This window comes from Monodon monoceros, unplaced genomic scaffold, assembly GCF_005190385.1.
Source record: "Monodon monoceros isolate NGI ecotype Baffin Bay Population unplaced genomic scaffold, NGI_Narwhal_1 Super_Scaffold_20, whole genome shotgun sequence".
NCBI lineage: Eukaryota > Metazoa > Chordata > Mammalia > Artiodactyla > Monodontidae > Monodon > Monodon monoceros.
Genome location: NW_021703777.1, coordinates 114,608,671 through 114,629,629, shown reverse-complemented (window position 1 = coordinate 114,629,629; position 20,959 = coordinate 114,608,671). Strand labels below are relative to the sequence as shown.

The following is a 20,959-nucleotide window of genomic DNA, read 5'->3' as shown; positions in this document are numbered from 1 at the left end:
CTCCCTGAACTCTAAGCCTGCATGCCCAACCTCCTGCACATCTCTGCTTGGACACCTAAAAAACATCATAAATAAGTCCGAAAGAGAACTCTTAATTTTTCTCCCTTAATAGTAACTAACAACAGGAGACAGGCACTGTCCTAAGTGCTTATAATTATTTAATTAAATTATTTAGTTTTTTAATCCTTAGGGCACATCTATGAGATGGGTGCTATGATGGGTCTAATTTTACCCAAAAGGAAACTGAGGCACAGAGGCTAATTAACTGTCCAAAGCTAGTAGTGATGAAGATGCGATTCCAGCTCAGCCTGTGTCCACAGTGCCTGCCCTCACAGCCACTGCAGGATACTCCTCTTCTCTCTGTGGTCCCCAACTCAGGGTACACACCACTGTCAGGCCAAAATCTTAGGAGTTATCCTTGATTCAACCCTTTCTTGAAGCTCCCCACATACCATCCACTGGCAAGTTCTTTCAGTGATATCTCCAAAATAGATCTCAAACCTGCTGTTTTCTTACCTTCTTTCTTTCTTTTTTTTTTTTTTTGCGGTACACGGGCCTCTCACTGTTGTGGCTTCTCCCATTGCGGAGCACAGGCTCCGGATGCGCAGGCTCAGCGGCCATGGCTCACGGGCCCAGCTGCTCCGCGGCATGTGGGATCTTCCTGGACCAGGGCACGAACCCGTGTCCCCTGCATCGGCAGGCAGACTCTCAACCACTGCGCCACCAGGGAAACCCCTTACCATCTTTCTTACCACCATTAGTACTCGCCTGTCTGGCAGTGGCCACCTACCTGGGTTCTCACCTTTCTTTATTTTTCTACAGTCCATTCTCCATACAGCCAGTGTGATTTTTTTTTTAAAAAAAAACCTAAATCTCACCTTATTACTATGCCAAAGATCTCCAATGGCTGCTCCATGAAATTAGAATAAAACCCAAGCTCCTCTCGAGGAGGAAGGCAGGGGCCCACCTTTCTGAACTAATCTCATGGCAGGCTCCTTCGTGGCCACTGTGCTCCAGTCACACTGGCCTCCCTTTTTTCCCTCTTGACCACACGCAGCTTGTTCCACAGCATCCTCTGCATGGAATTCTCTTACCCTAGGTCTTTGATTCATTCCTCTTTCAGGTCTCAGTTCAAATATTACATCAGAGATGATTTTCCTATCCAGCTTCTCCCAAATCAGAACTCTCCTTGTACCCTCCCCCCCCCGCTCCAGCCCCTGCACCTTCACCACTCTTGATCTCACAGAACCTGTTTTAGTTTTTTCATAGCTCTCTTATCTCTACCTGAGATTATCTGTTCATTTGTATACGTGTTTATTGTCTGTTTCTCCTCATCAGAGAGGTAAGATGTACATGGGCAGCGAACTTGTCTGTCTTGGCCACCACTACATCACCAGCTCCTAAAAGAATGCCTGGCACATAGTAGACACCAATCAATATTTTTTGAGTGGATAACCAAAAATGATCTCATTTTCCTCTAGCTGATTTTGTATCTCTCAGGTATTTAGAAGAACTAATTTTACTCATTTTAGAATTTTATCCCAAATGCTGCTCAAATATTCTCTCCTAGTGCATGGTGTGTTCATAGTAAAAAATAGCTTAAATTTATTGAGGGTCTACTGAAATTAGGCATTTGACATACACTGTCATCCTCACAGGTGGCAAACATGCTGTGAAGTAGGTATTGTTCTCATTTTAAAGTTATGGAAACTGATGATGAGAGAGATTAAGAAACTTGCCCTGGGTTACTCAGCTAGAAAGGGACAGAGTTGAGATATGGACCCAGGCTGATTTGTCTGACTTTAGGTCCCAAGCTATTTTCAACAGGAATATTATGTTCAGCTATGCAACTTACAAGAAAAAGTAAATAATCAGAAAGATGAAACGATAACAAGTTTTTCAGTCTATGAAAATGTGAAAGCCAAGAGGAGAATGGTTGAGGTCTACAAATGGTTGAGATTGAACAGAACGATCAAAGATTTCATAAGAGCTCGGGGCTGGGAAATTTATTTCACATTAAGAGTAAGCTTATAGGGACTTCCCTGGTGGCGCAGTGGTTAAGAATCCGCCTGCCAATGCAGGGGACACAGGTTTGAGCCCTGGTCCGGGAAGATCCCACATGCCATAGAGCAACTAAGCCTGTGTGCCACAACTACTGAGCCTGTGCTCTAGAGCCCGTGAGCTGCAACTACTGAGCCCATGCACCACAACTACTTAAGCCCGTGCACTTAGAGCCCGTGCTCCGCAACAAGAGAAGCCACTGCAGTGAGAAGCCTGTGCACGGCAACAAAGAGTAGCCCCTCGCTGCAATTAGAGAAAGCCCGCGCGCAACAACGAAGACCCAACATAGCCAAAAAAAAAATTTATTAAAAAAAAAAAAAAAAGTGGGCTTCCCTGGTGGCACAGTGGTTGAGAGTCTGCCTGCTGATGCAGGGGACATGGGTTCGTGCCCCGGTCCGGGAAGATCCCACATGCCGTGGAGTGGCTGGGCCCGTGAGCCATGGCCGCTGAGCCTGCGCGTCCGGATGCAACGGGAGAGGCCACAACAGTGAGAGGCCCGTGTACCGCAAAAAAAAAAAAAAAAAAAAAAAAGTAAGCTTACAATAACAGATGGTAAGAGTAATTATACAAATATTTTAAATGTTATGTTATAAATGTATAGTGAGTTATTCAGGGAAACCAGAGTGTCTTGGGATTATATCTCTCACCTGAAGAGGCAGAAGTGTATGGAATGTGAAATAAAAGGAAAAATGATAACTGACTAGAAAGACCTATAAATATAAGGAAAGTAAATCCTCCCTTTAATTACATGAATGAATGAAAGTAACTTATGACATATTAATTGGGGGGAAAAAAGGGAGAGACTATCACCTGGTATCTGTATTTTTCTTTGTGAAGAGAGTATGCTACAGATCAATAACAAAAATAAACACCTTAATGGAAAACTAGATAAAAGGTAATTCCCAAAAGAGAAATGCAAATGGGCAATAAAAATATGTGATCAAGTTAATCTGCTTTCACAATTAAATGAAGATAAAAATTTTAAAATTAATGAAATAAAATTTTTTACCTATCAGATTTTCAAACATTAAAGAATGACTAAATTCAGTGTGTAGTGGGACTTAGGGGAGACTATTTTTTTGCTTTCTTCTTTATAGTTTTCTACATTGTTTGATTGTTTTTATTACAAAGTGCATGTATTATTTACATACTTGAAAACGAAGAAAATTTATTTTTGTTTTGGACAAAATGAACAAACAAGCCTAGCCCACTTGAGCTGTAGTTTATTAGAGACAAATGTTTAAAGCTTCCTAAGAAGCTTTAAAGCTTTTCTTCATTCAAAAATACTCCATTTCTTAATGATTTTTAAAAATCATCTGGTGGGGTACCTCTGTTCCACCTATAATTCAGCCCAAACCTTTGTGATTTCTCTGATATCGTATTATACGCACATTCACTTAGACTTGAAACACAAAGAATATATCTCACACTTCTCTCTCTCTTTCTCCCCCACCCCACTTCCTGTCTTTCTTTGGTCCTTTTTTCCTCTCTCCTCTTCCCTTCCCCCCCAAAATACCACTTATCCTACTTCTTATAAAACTCTTGCTTATGGCGCTCTTTGCCTCTGGAGTCCTTCTTCCTGAAAGATCACAGAAGCAATGTACCTCTCATTACTTTACTTTGTTAAAATTATCCATTGTCTTCTTACTAGGCCATACTAAGCCATCCATTTATTGGAATCACTTCCTCAAATCCTCTGCTTCTTGTGCCTTCATGTAAAATCTACTTTATTCAACTCCACAAGAAGTTTCACATGTATACACATTGGCTAAAGTATTGTTGAATAGTCTTGATGTATGGCTCAAAAATAAGTGATAATAAGAACTCTTCCAGCATTAGGTTGAAATCAGTCACAAAGCTATTAATTCTATTATGACCTCTTTCCATTATATATATGCTTATATAGAGTTATTATAAATATTTTTATACAAAATTATTTTAACATGCTTTCTTCACAGAAAGATAATAGGACCCATGTCTTTGTATTTTGCAGTAATACTGAATGCAGTTTTTCTAAACCAGTATTTCCCCAAACTTGCATGTCTGCCATCTGTATCAGAATCATCTAGGTGAGCATATTAAACATAGATTCCTCTGCTCTCCCTAAATCTACCAAGTCAAAATCTGTGAGTGTGTGATTGGGAAATGTGCAGTTTCAACAAGCATTTTAAATGATTATTTTGCCTTTTCCGATTTGGAAACTCATGAAAATGGTCCCATCTTGAAAAGTGATTAAATACATCTAAATATCTCTGAGTGAAAGATTGTCAAGATGAAACTAGTGGCAAATTCTTGGACTGTTCCTTAAAAAAAAATACTAATAGCACCCTGCTTTTTGTTCATTTACAAGTTATATGTTGTACATGGTGACTTTAAAAGTATCTCTGTTTTAGGCGCATCAGCAATAAAAATAGTTATAAACTGTTGACTTCTGTTATACATGAGTGGCTTAAAGGGGTAGCTTAAGTAATGATTTTGCTCCTTAGAGGCATTCAGTTATAATAGAGAACCAGTGTGCAAATGTAATGTCTTAAAAAGGAAGATGTTCAGTGAATCACCTTCCTAGGGTGCCCTTGCTCTTGAAGATGTTAACATTGACATTGTATCAATTTCCAAGTACACAGCACTGAACACTGGCCTCTACTAAGGCTCTGAATTATCCTGAAGGGTTGATGAAGAGCCTCCTGTCACTGGCATCCTTTAAAGATTGATCCCATTTAGGGAAATGGAAATTTTCTGAGTGCAATAAGCTACTGGGTCTTCACTGAGAATGGCGTTTGAGTATTCATTAGTTCTTGTGAAGGTGCAAGTGATAGTGATTTTGGAGATCTAATTCTAGCAATAAACTTCTAACAAGAATGAAAAATACAGCTTTCCTTTTCCATTATTCATTTGCCCCTGAGTCAGACCAATGACAGTGCTCCTGTATCAGATAAGAAATATCAAAGATTGGGAAAGTGTTTTCTCTTCTCTTTTTACTCTCTTTAAATGCTTATTACATTTCTAAAGCAGATTAGCAAATCAGGCAAAAATATTTTGAATATCCACCTAAACTATTTTTTGGCAAAGCAGCAAATACACTAGAATTAAAATCAGTCTTCATTATAATGCCTTCTTTCTCTTGAAAATATTGTCAGATAATTTTTGTTAAAAATTTTGTAACATACAAAATCTCTTACAGGTATTTTTCAGTAGTGTCAATAGATCAGAAATCCAAGTCTGACAGGATACAAGTGTTAACTATTTTTGATGACAGCAACTCTAACCTTTGAATGGTTTATTGTCAAAACCACTCAATTCAGTTACTCAAGGGTATCAGGTAAGTTGTCTTTCTAGGTGAACTCAAATACCTTGTTTCTTAGGATTTCTGAACAAGGACTGACTCTATTATATGTTGTTCTGATGTATATGTTGATAGATTATTTAATCCAAGATAAAGAATAGAATAGTGAAGAACTATTTTTTTTTTTTCCCAAATAGATCATTGTTCAATGCCCCAACCAGCTGGCTTAATTTCTACATGCAGTTTTTTCTTTTTTTGGAAAGCTGATTCTACTCAGTATATATAGTTCAGAGAAAAAAACAGAGACAGTAAGTTACGTAAAAATAAATATGTAAATCTAAAGGGGGAGAAAATGAAGCACTGCTGTACAAATCCAAACACTGGGAATTAAAGCAGGGGAGTGGAGGAGAGAAGGGATAAGCAGATGGAATAGAATTCCACTGTTGTTTTTGGATTGGGGTAATTAGAGGAAGGATTCTAAAGAGGGAAAAGCGATAAAGTAAGGGCTGAGGTAGGTGCAGGAACACAAGATATGTCAAAGACGATAAAATGGAGAGAGAAAAAATGTATGATAAAACTGGTGATCAGTGCTTAAGTAACTGTGTGGTAGTCCTAATAAACTGGCTTTTAAAATTGTTTTTTAGTTAGTTTCATAATGGATGCACTTTTAGAAAAATGGCCTTGGAAACTACTGAAGTAGTGAATTGGTGATAGTCACAATCTGCTCCTACTGAGCAGTCTTTGGAGAGCTAAGTGTCTTAAACTTCCCAAGTGAATAAAGGGTTACTTGCTTGCCAGTGTCAACTTGTAGAGTGTAAGGGGTAGGAAGAGTTTATGAGCACAATAATTTAATTTTCCCTAATTAATTACCATTGACTTAACTAAATTAATTGTTCGATCATAGGTATGACATCAAAGTTTCATTTCCCAATGAGAACAGTAGTAAAGTGTTTTGGCAGATTGAGCAGCTGTAAGAATTGCTGACATGACTACATGAAGAGCATAGTTTGTGGCAGAATAATGCTTCCTTCCTCCCCTTCCCTCCCCAAGATAAACAAGTACTAAGCCCTGAAACCTGTGAATATGTTATGTGATATGGCAAGAAGGATTTGGCAGATGTGATTAAATTAAGGACCTTCATATAGGGATTATGTGGGTGGGCCAATCAAATCATGTGGGTCCTTAAAAAGTGGAAAACCTTCCCAATTTTAATTAGAGGTAGATGTGGCTATGAAAGAAAGGCATAGAAAGATGTAACGTTGCCAGCTTTGGAGATGAAGGAAGGGAATGTGAGCCAAGCAATGTGGGCAGACTTTGGAAGATGGAAAAGGTGAGGCAATAGATTCTCCCCTAGAGCCTCCGGAAAGGAACACAGCCCTGCCAATACCTGGAACTTAACCCAGTGACACCCATGTGGGACCCCTGGCCTCCAGAATTGTTAAGTGATAAATCTGGGTTATTTTAAGCCACTAAGTTGGTGGTACTTTGTTACAGGAACAAAAGGAAACAAACACATAGCTATTTTAGTAATTGGTATATTACTGGTATACTGGTATATTGCTATATATATATATATATATTTTTTTTTTTTTTTGGCTGCATTGGGTCTTCGTTGCTGCGCATGGGCTTTCTCTAGTTGCAGTGAGCAGGGGCTACTCTTCGTTGCAGTGCACGGGCTTCTCATTGCAGTGGCTTCTCTTGTCATGGAGCATGGGCTCTAGGCACGCGGGCTTCAGTAGTTGTGGCGCATGGGCTCAGTAGCTGTGGCTCGCGGGCTCAGTAGTTGTGGCTCGCGGGCTCTAAAGTGCAGGCTCAGTAGTTGTGGCACATGGGCTTAGTTGCTCTGCGGCACGTGGGATCTTCCCGGACCAGGGATCGAACCCGTGTCCCCTGCATTGGCAGGCGGATTCTTAACCACTGTGCCACCAGGGAGGGAAGTCCCAGTAATTGGTATAATTAATAATTATAACTATTATTATGTATAATCATTCCAATCATTAATATGAAAATGAAAACACCTAATTTTTAAGGTAAAATTCCAATATGTACCAAATGAGTAATTTTAATACTTTAAAAATTTTAGTCTACTTTGAAGTTTAATAAAACCAGTTGACTATGTTTCTGTTGTCTATAAATAGTCCATAAATTATGTCAAGTAGATCTCGTAATTTATTTTATATTTACATTGTGATTTTAAGAGCTATTTAGTATCTGAGGCTACAGTTCCATATACATAAATGGCCTATAAAAGTTAAGAATAAAAAGTGTTTTAGCTATTAATTAACGTCTCCCAGAGATTAAGACAATATACCAGAATTTACTTCATTTTAAAAAAAATTGTGTGCTTAAAAAAATATTAGGAATACCTGTATAACGCATAGTAAAACATCATAGGGACTGTAAAATCTGAATGTATACAGGGAGAAAAAGTTAAATTATCTGAATTATGGAAAATTTCTGTACTTTAATTGAGCTAGCACCAAAATTATCTGTCATTTTGTCACCCTAATTCAATCAAAACTGCTAAACTGATGACAGTTACCAGAACTGAGGCAAAGTGCCTAGAAAGAAGACATTAGTGCATAGGAAGGTGAACTTGTTAACGCAAATCTTCAAGTAAAATCTGCCTTGGCCAAATCATTGCAGTTACTTAAGTCCAAGGCATTTCAAGAAGTGATTGATACTTTTGTTCCAAACTTATAATTAAATCCAAGGCAGAGCTTCAGATATGACCCATCAAACTATAATAGACTCTGTCTTGGATCTAATTTGCTATAAAGCAGAATAGGAAGGATTTGATATGGACACCACAGTACTGTGTTAGGGGGCAACTGGGGAGTAGTGTGTGTGGGAAAGCTCAGCTTTTGGAGCAGGTGGAGCTGCATCTTGTATCCTGGGACTGGCCCTTGCTGGTTGAAAGATCTTAGGTAACTTAATCTTAGACTGTGAACTTCATTTTCTTCATATGAAGTGATGGTACTTATAATCATTGTTTTATAGGATTTTTTAATGAAAATTAAATGATAATAAATATAAAACACAAAACAAGGTATGTACTCAGTAAGTGTTACCCCTCTTGGGAGTAGCTAAGTACCCCCAAATATATCATTATAAAATAATTACATCTTTTATGTAATTATTATAAGCCATCAGCACAGAAATATCAAAGAAGACCCATTTATATTTTGACTTATTTCTAAGAATTATGGAATGTTTGAAAAAAATCAATCCAAAGAAGGAAATAACCCAGTAAAATTTTCTCCTTTGTTCTTCACTTCCTTTATAAAAAACATGTTCCATTATTCATCAATGTACCCCTTGAAATCCTTATCACGGCACTTAAGAGTAGATGTTCATAATTTTCTGAACTGAATTGAATATCTCTAGCATCTAAATCCGTACTGAGAGTTTTCCTCTTGTAATCTTCTGCTCATCTAGTGTGTAAAACTTGTCATTGCCTGTTGAGCCTTAGTACCATCTATGATTGTCCTGCTCTTTATCCTGCTTGGGAAGGATTCATCATATCGCACCTTTAAAAATGTAATTAGTCACCAAATATTGTTTACATATTCATGTGGTGTTCAGAAACATTATTTTGTCTCCTTTAAATAATTTAAAACTCATTCTTTTAGAATGTCATTGTGTAACAGATGACTCCTTGATATTAATAGTAATAGAGATACATTGCATCTCACAATGTAACAAATTTAATAAAATTTATTAAATGTAAGTAGATTATGGATACAAAATAGTTTTTCCCTTTGCTAAACTATTTTCTTATTTCCCCATGTTAAATTATTGCCGAAAACTATTTCCAGAAAATTATTTCCTTAATGTAATTGTCTTTATAGCTGCTAGCACACTATGGCTATTTAATTTTGATAATAATATTGAGAATGATGTATTTTCCTGTATATTGTAAATCACATTATCTAACATTTAGAAATAAGTATTCTACCAAACTGAAAGAAAGAGAAACATTTCATATACGTTCATAAGAACAGTCCCAAACTGCCTAACTTTTTGACAATTATAAAACAATATAGGGCCCAGAGGGATTCGGACACATTTTACTACCACAAACATTCAGGTGACTTCTAGGGAGCCCTATTTTTTCTAGTATGAGCAACAATGGTTATACACGAAGGAACTATCAACTAAGCATTGTAAATTCAACAGAACTATCTTTCAAAGACAAGGGTGAATAAAAACATTTACATTCCATAAAATCTGAGAGTTTACCACAAATAGACCCTCACTAAAGGAACATCTAAAGGATATGCTCCAGGAAGAATGGGATTCATCCACTCAACAAATATAGAAGGAGCCAGACACACTTTTAGATGCTGGGGATACCTCAGTGAACAAACAGATGAGAAAATCTTGTCCTCGTGGTGTTTACATTTTAGTAGCCAAAGTCACAAACCAACAAAAATAGGTAATTACATAGAGTCTGTCCAGTAGTGTGCTATTAAACCTTTAACAACTGGCTCTTTGAAAAGAAAGAAGCCTGAATTTGTAGAATTTGCCAGTTTCTGTGGTAATACTACCCCCATATCAAAATTCCAAACGGCCATGTTATTGAAGCTGGGAAGAGATGTACACAGTTGATCTGGTGAGCGTGTGCCAAGTTCAGCACACTATTGATGATCATAAGTGCTAGGGAAAGAAATTAGCAGGAAAAGATGGGAAGACTTGGGGTGCTGCAATTTTAAAGAGAATGGTCAGAGAAGACGTCACTGATAAGGTGACATTTGAGTAAAGACCTGAAGGAAGTGAGGAAGAGAGCCGTGCACCAATTTGGGGGAAAAACATTTTATGCAGAAAGAACAGCAAGTACAAAACCCTGAAGCAGGAGCTGGAACAGCAAGGAGGCTAGGGAGGTTAGAGTGAAGAAGAGGGGAGCAGGGCATGTGATCAGGGAGTTAAGGAGAGGGTATAAAAGACTAAGAATTTTGGCTTTTAACGTGGGTGAGACTGGAAGTCACTGGAGGGTTCTGAGAAGAAGAAGGACATGATCTGAATTATATGTCAATGACATCACTCTGGCTTACCTGTTGAAAAGGAGTAGGCCAATCTAATTAAACCATGATGGTAGTAAAAACAATAATGTCTAATAAACAGCCATAACATAGTTAATATCCAAAACAAGAAAGGCTCATCAGGGGGGTGGGGGTGGGAGGGATTGGGAGTTTGGGATTAGTAGATGCAAACTATTATATATAGGATGGATAAACAACGAGGTCCTACTGTATAGCACAGGGAACTATGTTCAATATCCCATAATAAACCATAATGGAAAAGAATATGAAAAAGAATATATATATATATATATATATAAACTGAATCACTTTCCTGTACTTCAAAAATTAACACAATATTGCAAATCAACTATACTTCAATAAAAAAAATTTTAAAAAAAAAGAATGGCTCATCAGCCAAAGGAGAGTGGACATGATTGGAGACAAAGTACTTTGCACTTTTTGACTGAGGTGTGAGAATATTAATATTACCACTTGCTTATTAGCACATATGTTTAAATTTCTGGAGAAACCACTAGTTTGATATATATTAAAAAATATATAAATATATTATATATATATATAATATATATATATTTCAAACCAAGAATGGGTAGAAAAAAGAAGGAAACTGACAAAGCAATAAAGGACAGAGAGAAAGAAAAGAAGATACAGAACAAGTGGGACAAATATAAAGCACAAAATAAGGTAGCTGAAATTAATCCATACACATTGATAATCATATTAAATGTACGTAGACCGATCTTGTTAATTAAAAGACAAATATTGACACAGTAGATAAAAAGCAAAAGTCATAGAAAGTTGTTCTCAAAACTAATTTATAATGTAAAGACAGATGATAGAGCAAATATAAAAATGAGATAAAGTGTAATTTTTAAATAGTAACCCCCAAAAAGCCGGTGTAGCTCTACTAGTATTAAGATAGCCATAGAATAATAAAATATTAAATTAATATATAAATATATACACACACACTTAAGTAACATAGCTTCAAAATATGTAAGGGAACAACTGACAGAAAAACAACGAAATATTTACAATCCACTATTAGAGTTGGAGAATTAAACATACCACCTTTGGTAACATCAAGTAGTACACTCTATTCCTTCCCCTCCATCCAAAAAAAGATCAAAACAGGAAGAATACAGAAGCTCTGAACCACACAGTTAACAAAGTTGAGCTAATAGATATACCTTGACTGTACAATATATGTTCTTATAAGAATATTGTATCCAGTCATAAAGTGATTCTAGCAAATGGAAAGTACTGGTATCAAATAGACACATGCTTCCAGAGCACAATGCAATTAAAGTGGATATTAGCAAATAAAAAATAAGAAACATCACAGAGAATGGAATTAGAGAAATATGAGTTTAGGGGGAAAAAAAGATTGGTGCTATGTACAGGTCTTAACATCCATCAATAGTGAGCTATCTGGAGAAATGTTTCCTTTCTATTTTCACTTATGACAGAATAACTGGTTGCAGTTGCCTTTTCCCTGCAAACGTTTGGTGTGTCAGTTTCTTTTTCAATGACTTTACGAAACCTCTGGCTTGACCTTAGCTGGGGCAAGGAAGGTTCTTGTGAGAGGGTGAGGTCAGGCAGCACGAAGCTCCCCTTCACTGAAGCTTCCATTTTAGCCTCAGGGGGGTCAGCTCCCCCTGTATGACAGAGAAGTCAGCCAAGTCTGTCTTCTGAGCCTGATACCACTTACTTCTCAGAGCTTTACGGCTTCCTACTTCTATTTTCAGCACTTTCTTTTCCCTAGGCACTCTGGGACCTTCAGTTAGCAGGGAAAATAATGATAAAGTCACTCATAAAGAACTGTCCTCTCTTATGAGGCCACTTAGGGGTAATCAACAAACAGCCAAACTAAGGAATAGTGACGTATAAGGGAGCAGTGGGAAAGGTTAGGGTGGTGAGAACGGGGAATGGTTGCTGAGTCCCTCCAGTTCTACTCAGGCCCCTGTTTAGTGTGCTCAGATACAGCTGGGCTGGTTCTTCATTTTCTCACGGATGTTAGAAAGTTTGTCAACATTAGAAAGAGCGCGTGTGCCTATTATAGAAGGAGAAGGAGGGAGAAACATAGGCATGAGAGTGATATGCAGCTCTTTTATTTGTTGAGAGTATACCTGCAGAGAGTTCAGTAAAACCCTTAAGACCACTTTTATCAGAGCCTCCTCCCTGTTCCACTTCCTATCTTAGGGCTGAAATGTTATACGAAACAGTCTAAGTCTAAAGGTATAATGCATCTGAGGCTGAGTGAATTCATTCTTCTAAGAGAGAATTTGAATTGTTAGTATTCATTTGGTCATGCTGTGCTTTCATGTATAACTTTAAAATGCTTTAATGGGAGAAGTATCTCTTTATATACCCACTTTCCCTCTCCAAGAAGCCTTTCTCCAAAAACCACTAGTCTCAGGAAGTTTGAGGACAGGTGTTAGAACACTAGGAACTTGAATTTTCTAACATCACAAAACTAGTCCATGGTAAATTTGAGACAAGTCTTGTCCATTTAGTTCAATACACACACACACACACACACACACGCCCTTCCTGACTTCAATTTTACTGAACGTAGTATAATATTTGTCTACACTATGTTCTTTGGTTCTTTAAGGGCTATGGCTTGTGGCTTGTAAGTTCTCCAACTAATGAAGATAACACCTTAGGTCCCTTATTTATCTTCTTCCTCTTGAAAAGTCATATATTTTGTGCCATGTCACAGTTTCTTCTGTAGCTTTGCGGGTCTTTGAAACGTGCTCATATTATTCAGTAGCAAGGCAAGTAAAAACTGATATTGCATTGCTAATTCTAATCTTCTGATTAAATAAGGAAACACAGTGTTTTTGTCCCACATAAGGAAAAAAAGCACGTTTGCAGTGATTAGCATCACAGTTAAAATTTACGTGGTATGCAACCATCCTTCTAATTTTGCAAGAAACATTCTACGTCACCTTCAATTTCCTCACGTTCTTTTCAATTTTCCTAATACATCAAATAGGGTAAGTATAATACTTGTTTTTTTTTTAGTGGTAATAATTAAATAAAAGAGCTTTATGAAAATATTTCTATTAATTATGTACTATTAATCACCATATCCATGACCTTTTCTTAGACCACCTGCTCTTGGATCTTTCTTCCTAGGAAAAAATCCTTCCCTTACCCTAGTTAGTTAGGAAGACCTATCATTCCAGTTTGCCTGGGACTCTGAATTTTAGCATTGAATGCCCTCAGTGTAAGCAAACCAGGATAGTTGGTCCCTCTAACTGTAGCCCACCCTCCAGCTAATTTCTCTTCTCTCTTTTACATCAAAATTTCTCCACTGAGTACTCCAAGCTCTCCTTCTTCGTATATAACCCTCTAATTTACTCCTGAACTTACTTCAGCTGTGCCTCTGCCTCGATCATTCCATTACCCTGGATCTTGTAAGAGTCCCCTGTGACTTTTAACTTTTGCCAAAGGAGACTTGCCATTTCTTACCTCAGTGGACCCTGCTATTAGATTTTATACTGCTGATCACACCCTCATTGAAGCTCTTTACTCCCAAGGCTTGTATAGCATCACAGCTTTCTGGTCTCCGACTATTCTGACTCTTATTCACAGGATTTTCTCTCTCCACTTGTTTTCTGAAAGATGATTTTCCTCAAGATTCTACACTTGATCTTCTCTTGTCACTCTATAAACCCTTTCCCTGGCTGATCTCACATACTTTCATGCTGAAAGTGAACAATCCCCTAATTAGAATGATAACTTCAAAAACTACACTTGCTACCCAGACTTCTCGGGAGCCAACTACCTGTTAAACATCTATACCTGAATGTGCCAGATGCACTTCAATAAAACTGAAAATTTTAATATGACCTCTAATGACCTTCATTATGATCTTCTTGCTCTCTCCTCTTTGTTGTTGGAATAATCACCTATTATTCAACTACACTAAGTATCATTTTTTAACTTAAAAAAATTTTATTGAAGTACAGTTGATTGACGTGTTAATTTCTGCTGTACAGCAAAGTGATTCAGTTATACATATATATATATTCTTTTTCATTATGGTTTATCCCAGGATACTGAATATAGTTCCCCTTGCTATACAGTAGGACCTTGTTGTTCATCCATTCTATATATAATAGTTTGCACCTGCTAATCCCAAACTCCCAATCCTTCCCTCCCCCTTGGCAACCACAAGTCTGTTCTCTATGTCTGTGAGTCTGTTTCTGTTTCATAGATATGTTCATTTGTGTCGTATTTTAGATTCCACATATAAGTTGTATCGTATGGTACTTGTCTTTCTCTTTCTGACTTACTTCACTTAGTATGATAATCTCTAGATCCATCCGTGTTGCTGCAAATGGCATTATTTCATTCTTTTTAATGACTAATATTCCACTGTATATACGTACCACATCTTTATCCATTCATCTGTTGATGGACATTTAAGTTGTTTCCATGTCTTGGCTGTTGTAAATAATGCTGCTATGAACATAGGGGTGCATGTATCTTTTTGAATTATCGTTTTGTCTGGGTATATGCCCGGGAGTGGGACTGCTGAATCACATGGCAACTCTATTCAACTACGTTAAAAATCTTAATGTCATCCTTGATTATATTCTCTTTCATCTCCATTGATCCAATTATTAAGTTTTCAACTTTACCTTCGATATTGTTCTTATATTGGTCATTCCTTCTCCATTCTTATTCTCACTTCCTAGTTTCAAGAAATCTTCTTTTGTCTGAATATCATCTCTACAGCCTCCTAAATCATTATATCACTATAGCTTTGCCTTCCAAATCTGTTCTGCTTAATAGGACTTAACGGTTCTGGTACACAGCACACAGTACAGTGTTTCACACAGCATTACTTACATAAAACCACACAGGCACTTTTCCTATTGTACTCACCACATTGCAAGCTATCTACCTATTTATCACTCCCACTCCACCCCTACCAAGACAGTGGTACACTCATTAAGGGGGAGCCATGCTTTATTTATCTTTGTATCCCTAGTGCCTACCTCCACGGCTGGCGTGTGATATGGCCGTTCCAAGTATTAAGCAGGAAGATGCTCAGCACAATCTTCACCTACGTGCTTTCTGAGCTTCTCTAACTTTATTCTCCCCACCCTCTCTTCTAAAGGGATAAGACAATGGTGTATGTTTCTATTTACATATCACCAAAACTACTTCACATGTAGGACATGCTTAATAACTAGTTACAGAATGAATCAATGAAGGAATGAATGAATGACTATGTTTAGAGACACAATCACAGATACAATTTAGAAGTAGTTCAAAAACCCCAATAATTCAAAACATACTTTCTTTTAAGCCTTTAGGTTGGTTAGAAAATATATTCCCATCTAAATGTGAGCAATTAATAAAATATTTTACACATGTTAAATTCTTATTGAATTTATTCAGTAAGGTTTTAATTTTTTATACCACTTAAAAATGGCTTAACCTTAAGAGCACTAAAGGCATTTTGTATAATTTTAGAGGATATAGTAGAGTTTGCATAAAAAACTCGGAGATTTATCTAGCATATTTTTAATGATATAACAACATATTTTGACAGTTTTAAAGACATATTTTAGAAATAAAGCCTTAAAATTTTTTTTATCATAATATTTTGAAATGGAAAAATTAGAAAGAGAATTATAAATTGTTTGTAATTTTCAAGGATATAATAAATGTTTTTTTTTTATAATAAATGTTTAAACTACCAGCTTGGTTTAATTTAGCTACATTTTCAAAGACTATTTCAAAAGACTAATGAAAACTTAAGCACAACTTCATTAATTAATTTATACTGACTTAAAAGGAAGAGTCTAAAATATTGCCAAGAATATGAAAGGTTTTTTTTCTTTTCAGTCTTCACACTCTCTTATGGTAACATTTAATAGTCCTTCTGGTATTCTTAGCTCATTTAAGCAGTGTGATGAACATTACTATTACTTGCCAGATGCTTAGTGTCTGGAGAAAAGAATGCAGTTTCAAGACTTTTTTTCCATCTGATTCAGTACTTTATATTTTACCAAAAGGTCAAAGCTATATAGAATAAAAATTATGTAACAAAATCTCTCCTTTCGCTTTTACGTGAAATCAATATGTAGTATAACAGAGATAGAATCCAGTGACATTTCGAATGGGAAACTAAGATCAACGTAGATCATTTTAATTTTAAATTCCATTAATATTAAACAGCCAGTTGTTATGTAATATAATCCCTTCACAATGATAACCAACTATCTTCACATAATTGTTTTCTATCCAAGGGCAGCAGTTTTACACAATAAGAAATCTAATCCAATATAAATGTAGCATGATAGGTTTCATATATGAACCAGAAGTGTTCAATGAATTTTGAAAATTAATGTAAATTCTTATGTGTGTATGTGAATAGGTATGCTTGTGTATTCATAGCTTTCCATATTTAGTAGTGCTAATTTTCAGAGTTTCAAAAAAGTAACAAGAGAAAATGAGTCACACATTTGACTTCCAGAAACATCTGAACTTGCTACTTATGAGATCTTTAATTCTTGAAAATTTGTGGGAGTATTTATTTTCGTTAAAATAAATTCACCTGGATTTCATAGCTAAATGGACTAAAGTCTTAGATTAGTAATAGTTTACTGAGGTAGATAGTTTCTGGAAAGTAATTAAACAAAGTGGTTTCTACTCTGTAGTTTTAAATACACACGGAAATGCATTTCAGGATTCTGCCACACTCAATCCTTTAGTACAATCTTCATTTTCTTCTTGATTCAGAGAAAAATGTATTATCTACTTAATTGTTCTAGGGCTGAGATATAGCCCCATATCTCAAAAATACCTGAGGGTAGCCAACTCATCCCAGTTTGCCTAAGAATTTCCAAATAAAATAAAAATCCTATGTCCCAGGAAATCCCTTAGCCCTAGACAAACCTACTGAGAGACAAACCAAACTTTGAGATAAAGAGCCTTACCTTAACATCATTGGTGTTCATTCTTGTTCCTTCCTTTCCCACAAAAATATCATCAATATCCACGAGAATGTACCTGTCCAAGGACAATGTGAGCCTCTTCCCGGACAAGAAGGAAACAGCATCTATGAAGATGAGCTTATGCAACCAAAAGTTCAAGTTGCTGCCAAAAAGAACTCTGTGAATTCCATCATGGAGCCCCAGGTCGTGTATGACAGTGGCATAAAAAGCACCTTTGGGGATGGGAGGAGAAAGGTTTTCTGGGGTCTTTACTTTGGCAAATATTACTGGTTGGTAGGCTGAGTGATTAATCTGGAAAATGGTCCAGTCAGTTCCAGGTAAAGAACCTTTTTCAAGCTTAGAAGATTTGGTCACATGAAGCAATGGAGAATGAGGATTAATACAACAATCTTTTACTGCAAGGTTTCCATATACAGAAAAAGGGAAACCTTTCAACTGAAAACTCTGTAGGCTCTTCTCACTAGTTTTGTGGAATCCAATGACACCCACACCATATTCAACACAGTATTTATCTAAAAGGCTTCGATTCCAAGAGTCCATATTTATATACTTTAAAATATTCTCATAAATAATGAGAATGTATTTGCCTTTAGTTTTTTCTATAAGTGCTGGGAGATCCCCTTTTCCAGGAGCAATTTCAGTGTGATACTGGAATCTGCTAGATTCTAGAATCATAACGATGTCTTGACCGAGCGATGAGTACTGGCTCTCCACAAACACCAGGACTGTGGGTTCTGTCCTTGAGGCATCAGAAAGCTTCCTTGTCTTCACTTCCATCAGCCTGTATGGTAGGTGCTGGAAGTCCCCACAGTCTACTTCTGAAGCCATCTCAGACAGTTCATTTTCCTGTTTGTAGCCACTGTACAGGTAGTAAGCAGAAATAATAATGCTCACCATACAGAATGTGGCAAGCAGAATCACCGTCCTTTGAAAGTGTCTGTGCAGCTTCATGATAAAACTCATGTTGTATATACTTCCCTCAGACTGTTCCAATAGAGGCACCATAAAAAAATAAAAGAAGAAAAGAAAAGATGATGTTTCAGACACTTTTCCAGCCTCAATCAATAGTTTATGTCACCATTGCAGCACATTTGTGTCACTTGATCAGGACTCACAGAAAATATAATCTGAAAAGTAGAATAAAATGCAATAGAATATCAAACATTCAGTCTGCAGCATTAAAATGAGCAAGTTTTTATCCTTGTGACTGGCACAAGTGGCAACCTGTGAGGCACATGAACTGGTGTTTGGTAAGTAAGAAAACCTCTTTCCTTCTCCCAGATCTGAATGAGGACATGGGAGGGGCACAAAGAGGGAAAGGCTTCCACTGAACAGAGGTCTCTATCCCTAGTATAGAAAAGACGTTGGACTAACAAGGAATTGCCTCTTACTCCTTGAGCTTTGCATCAAATTCTGTAGATCATACAGACCTAAGATCACAGAGAGGTCACCTGAGCCATACATTGCCATATCATGTAATACAGGCTCAAACTATTTGTTTTTAACTGCATACACTGAAAATTCATAAAAGTTTGGATATATTTCATTAAATGCTACTATTACGACAACAGTTTCTGCTTTTTAGAAAAAGTTCAGTAATTATATAAAAAAACTACAATAAAAGTGTTTTTAAAAAACATAATGAAAACAACTGCAACTTCATGAAATACTTTGTTATGCTATAATTTCAAATCCTTTTCAAGTTTCAGAAACCTTTGAAAAATTTAGTAACTTTTGAAAAATAATAAGAAAGAAACATGGGTGCTTTTTAGATTAGAAGTTATTAGAGTCTTACGGTCCTGGCACTTTTCATGGAAATATCATGGAATATAAAAAAATTTAAGAAAGGTATTATTATTGTCCATAAGGCAGGCTGAAAGCTAGCTGAAGACAGCTGAAAGCGCTAGTGGAGAACATCGTAGTTGACGTTCTTCACAAGATTAGGGTTTATTACACTTCTGTCTCATATTGTCACTTTGGTCCTGGTAACTTCTAAGTAAAATGATAAGGTTAGAATAAATGATCACCAAGAACATTCTGGCTCTAAAATTCTGTGATATTCACCTCTGAAATAAGCAATGAGCAATATTTTGAATAATATATATTTATCTTTATGAAGAATATAATATTCTGGAATGTAACTGCAGGATATTTATAGGATAAATATCTTATTTAAATTATATATTGTGCTTTATTCATTCAAATATTTAGGGAATCTATATCATTCATTCAAATATTTATGGGATAATTATCTTTCTATTTAAAATATAAATGTTCAGCAGAGTGAGTTTCTTTAAAGGAAACAAAATTATAAGGTAGAGACAGTGACTAGAATGCAAACAATAACGTACGGGTTGTTGATTAGAGACAAATGACTGGCACAGGATGAGAGAAGACAGACACCATGGCAAGTGGGGGAGTCTGCAATGTGTCAGGGGTTGGACTTGGGCAGAGCCTTGAAGGATGAGGGTAAAATGAATAGGCATCTGAGACGGAGGTAATTTTACAGAGGCAGGTGTGAGTACAATACTGGGTAAGGGACACTCTGATGAAGAGTTGAAGGAAAGAGTGAGGAACAGCTAAAAAATAAACTGAATAAAATATGGGTAACTCAGATTATAGAGGGATTAGATAGCATAGAAGTTCATTGTTGAGAAAGCCTGTAGGGAGCCATTAAACTTTCCTGATTTGGGAAATAACACGATAAGGGTGAGATTTTGTTGGGTGGGGGGGAGTGAATTAATCAAGAATGTGGAATATATCCCAGAGCAGTGTTAGAGTCAACTCTGGCAAAAGCCAGTATAGGCTCCTTTCTCACAGTCCAATCACAGACTGTTAATGCTCACACAGCAGACAGAATGTGGTCAGGGACAAGTCCGTGGGACACTGCAAAGAAACGAGGTGCTGAACTTCATATTTCATGGGAGGTCTCTGGTACACCACCCTTCGCCAAGTAAAGTGCCATTAAGGGCTTGACATGGTCTCAAAGAAATCCTACTCTTTTAAACATTCTCACATAGGTTTCGGTGTAATTTAAGCAAATCAAAATTACCAGGACAACAGAGAGTTTTCATTGTTACTGTAGTTATTTCACTTTGAAAAGTGACTGTACTTTTAAAGTTAGGTACATGTTTATGAATACTGTAATAGTCTGAGGTATAATAGCAGGATACAAAATCTCACATCTCTCTAGGCCTCTGTTTCAATTTTAGCTGTGAAGTGTTTTTGACTGGATACAAAATGTATTACCACATTTTGCATTTCAGATAGCAGTGTCTCATAGTTTGTTCCTATTTTCAGAAGTGAAAGGCATGTAATTCATTAAATTCTTACCTATGATGAGGCAGAGTGGTGAGGAATATTTGGTCTCACTATGCAGGACGGTTATTAGGAACCTATCAAATTATCTTCTCCACTAGCAAGTATAAAATACTGAAAGACATGTCTTTTCCATTAAATGCTTCCAGTGTCCTCCTGAAGCCAAAGGGAATTCCAATGTGTACGTCCCTGAGCGTAGGATTTGGTCTAACATATTTAAATGGATACATTAAGATTCTCTAAGTTTTCTGCAAACCTTTTTTGGCTGC

The 20,959-nt window shown here is 36.7% G+C and overlaps 1 protein-coding gene across 3 annotated transcripts in view; it reads right to left on the bottom strand.

Annotated features, from left to right (window-relative positions):
* The window catches only part of LOC114903271 (bifunctional heparan sulfate N-deacetylase/N-sulfotransferase 3), a 151,107-nt gene that overhangs the window by 118,364 nt on the left and 11,784 nt on the right, over positions 1-20,959 (bottom strand). Inside the window, exon 2 of one of the 3 annotated variants that reach the window (XM_029236114.1) lies at positions 17,355-18,499. In XM_029236114.1, coding sequence (XP_029091947.1) covers positions 17,355-18,377 — 1,023 coding nt within the window. In that variant the 5' untranslated portion in view covers positions 18,378-18,499. Of the gene's footprint in view, positions 1-17,354; positions 18,528-20,959 lie in introns of those variants that run through there. The other 2 variants (XM_029236116.1, XM_029236115.1) reach the window with 2 other exon arrangements.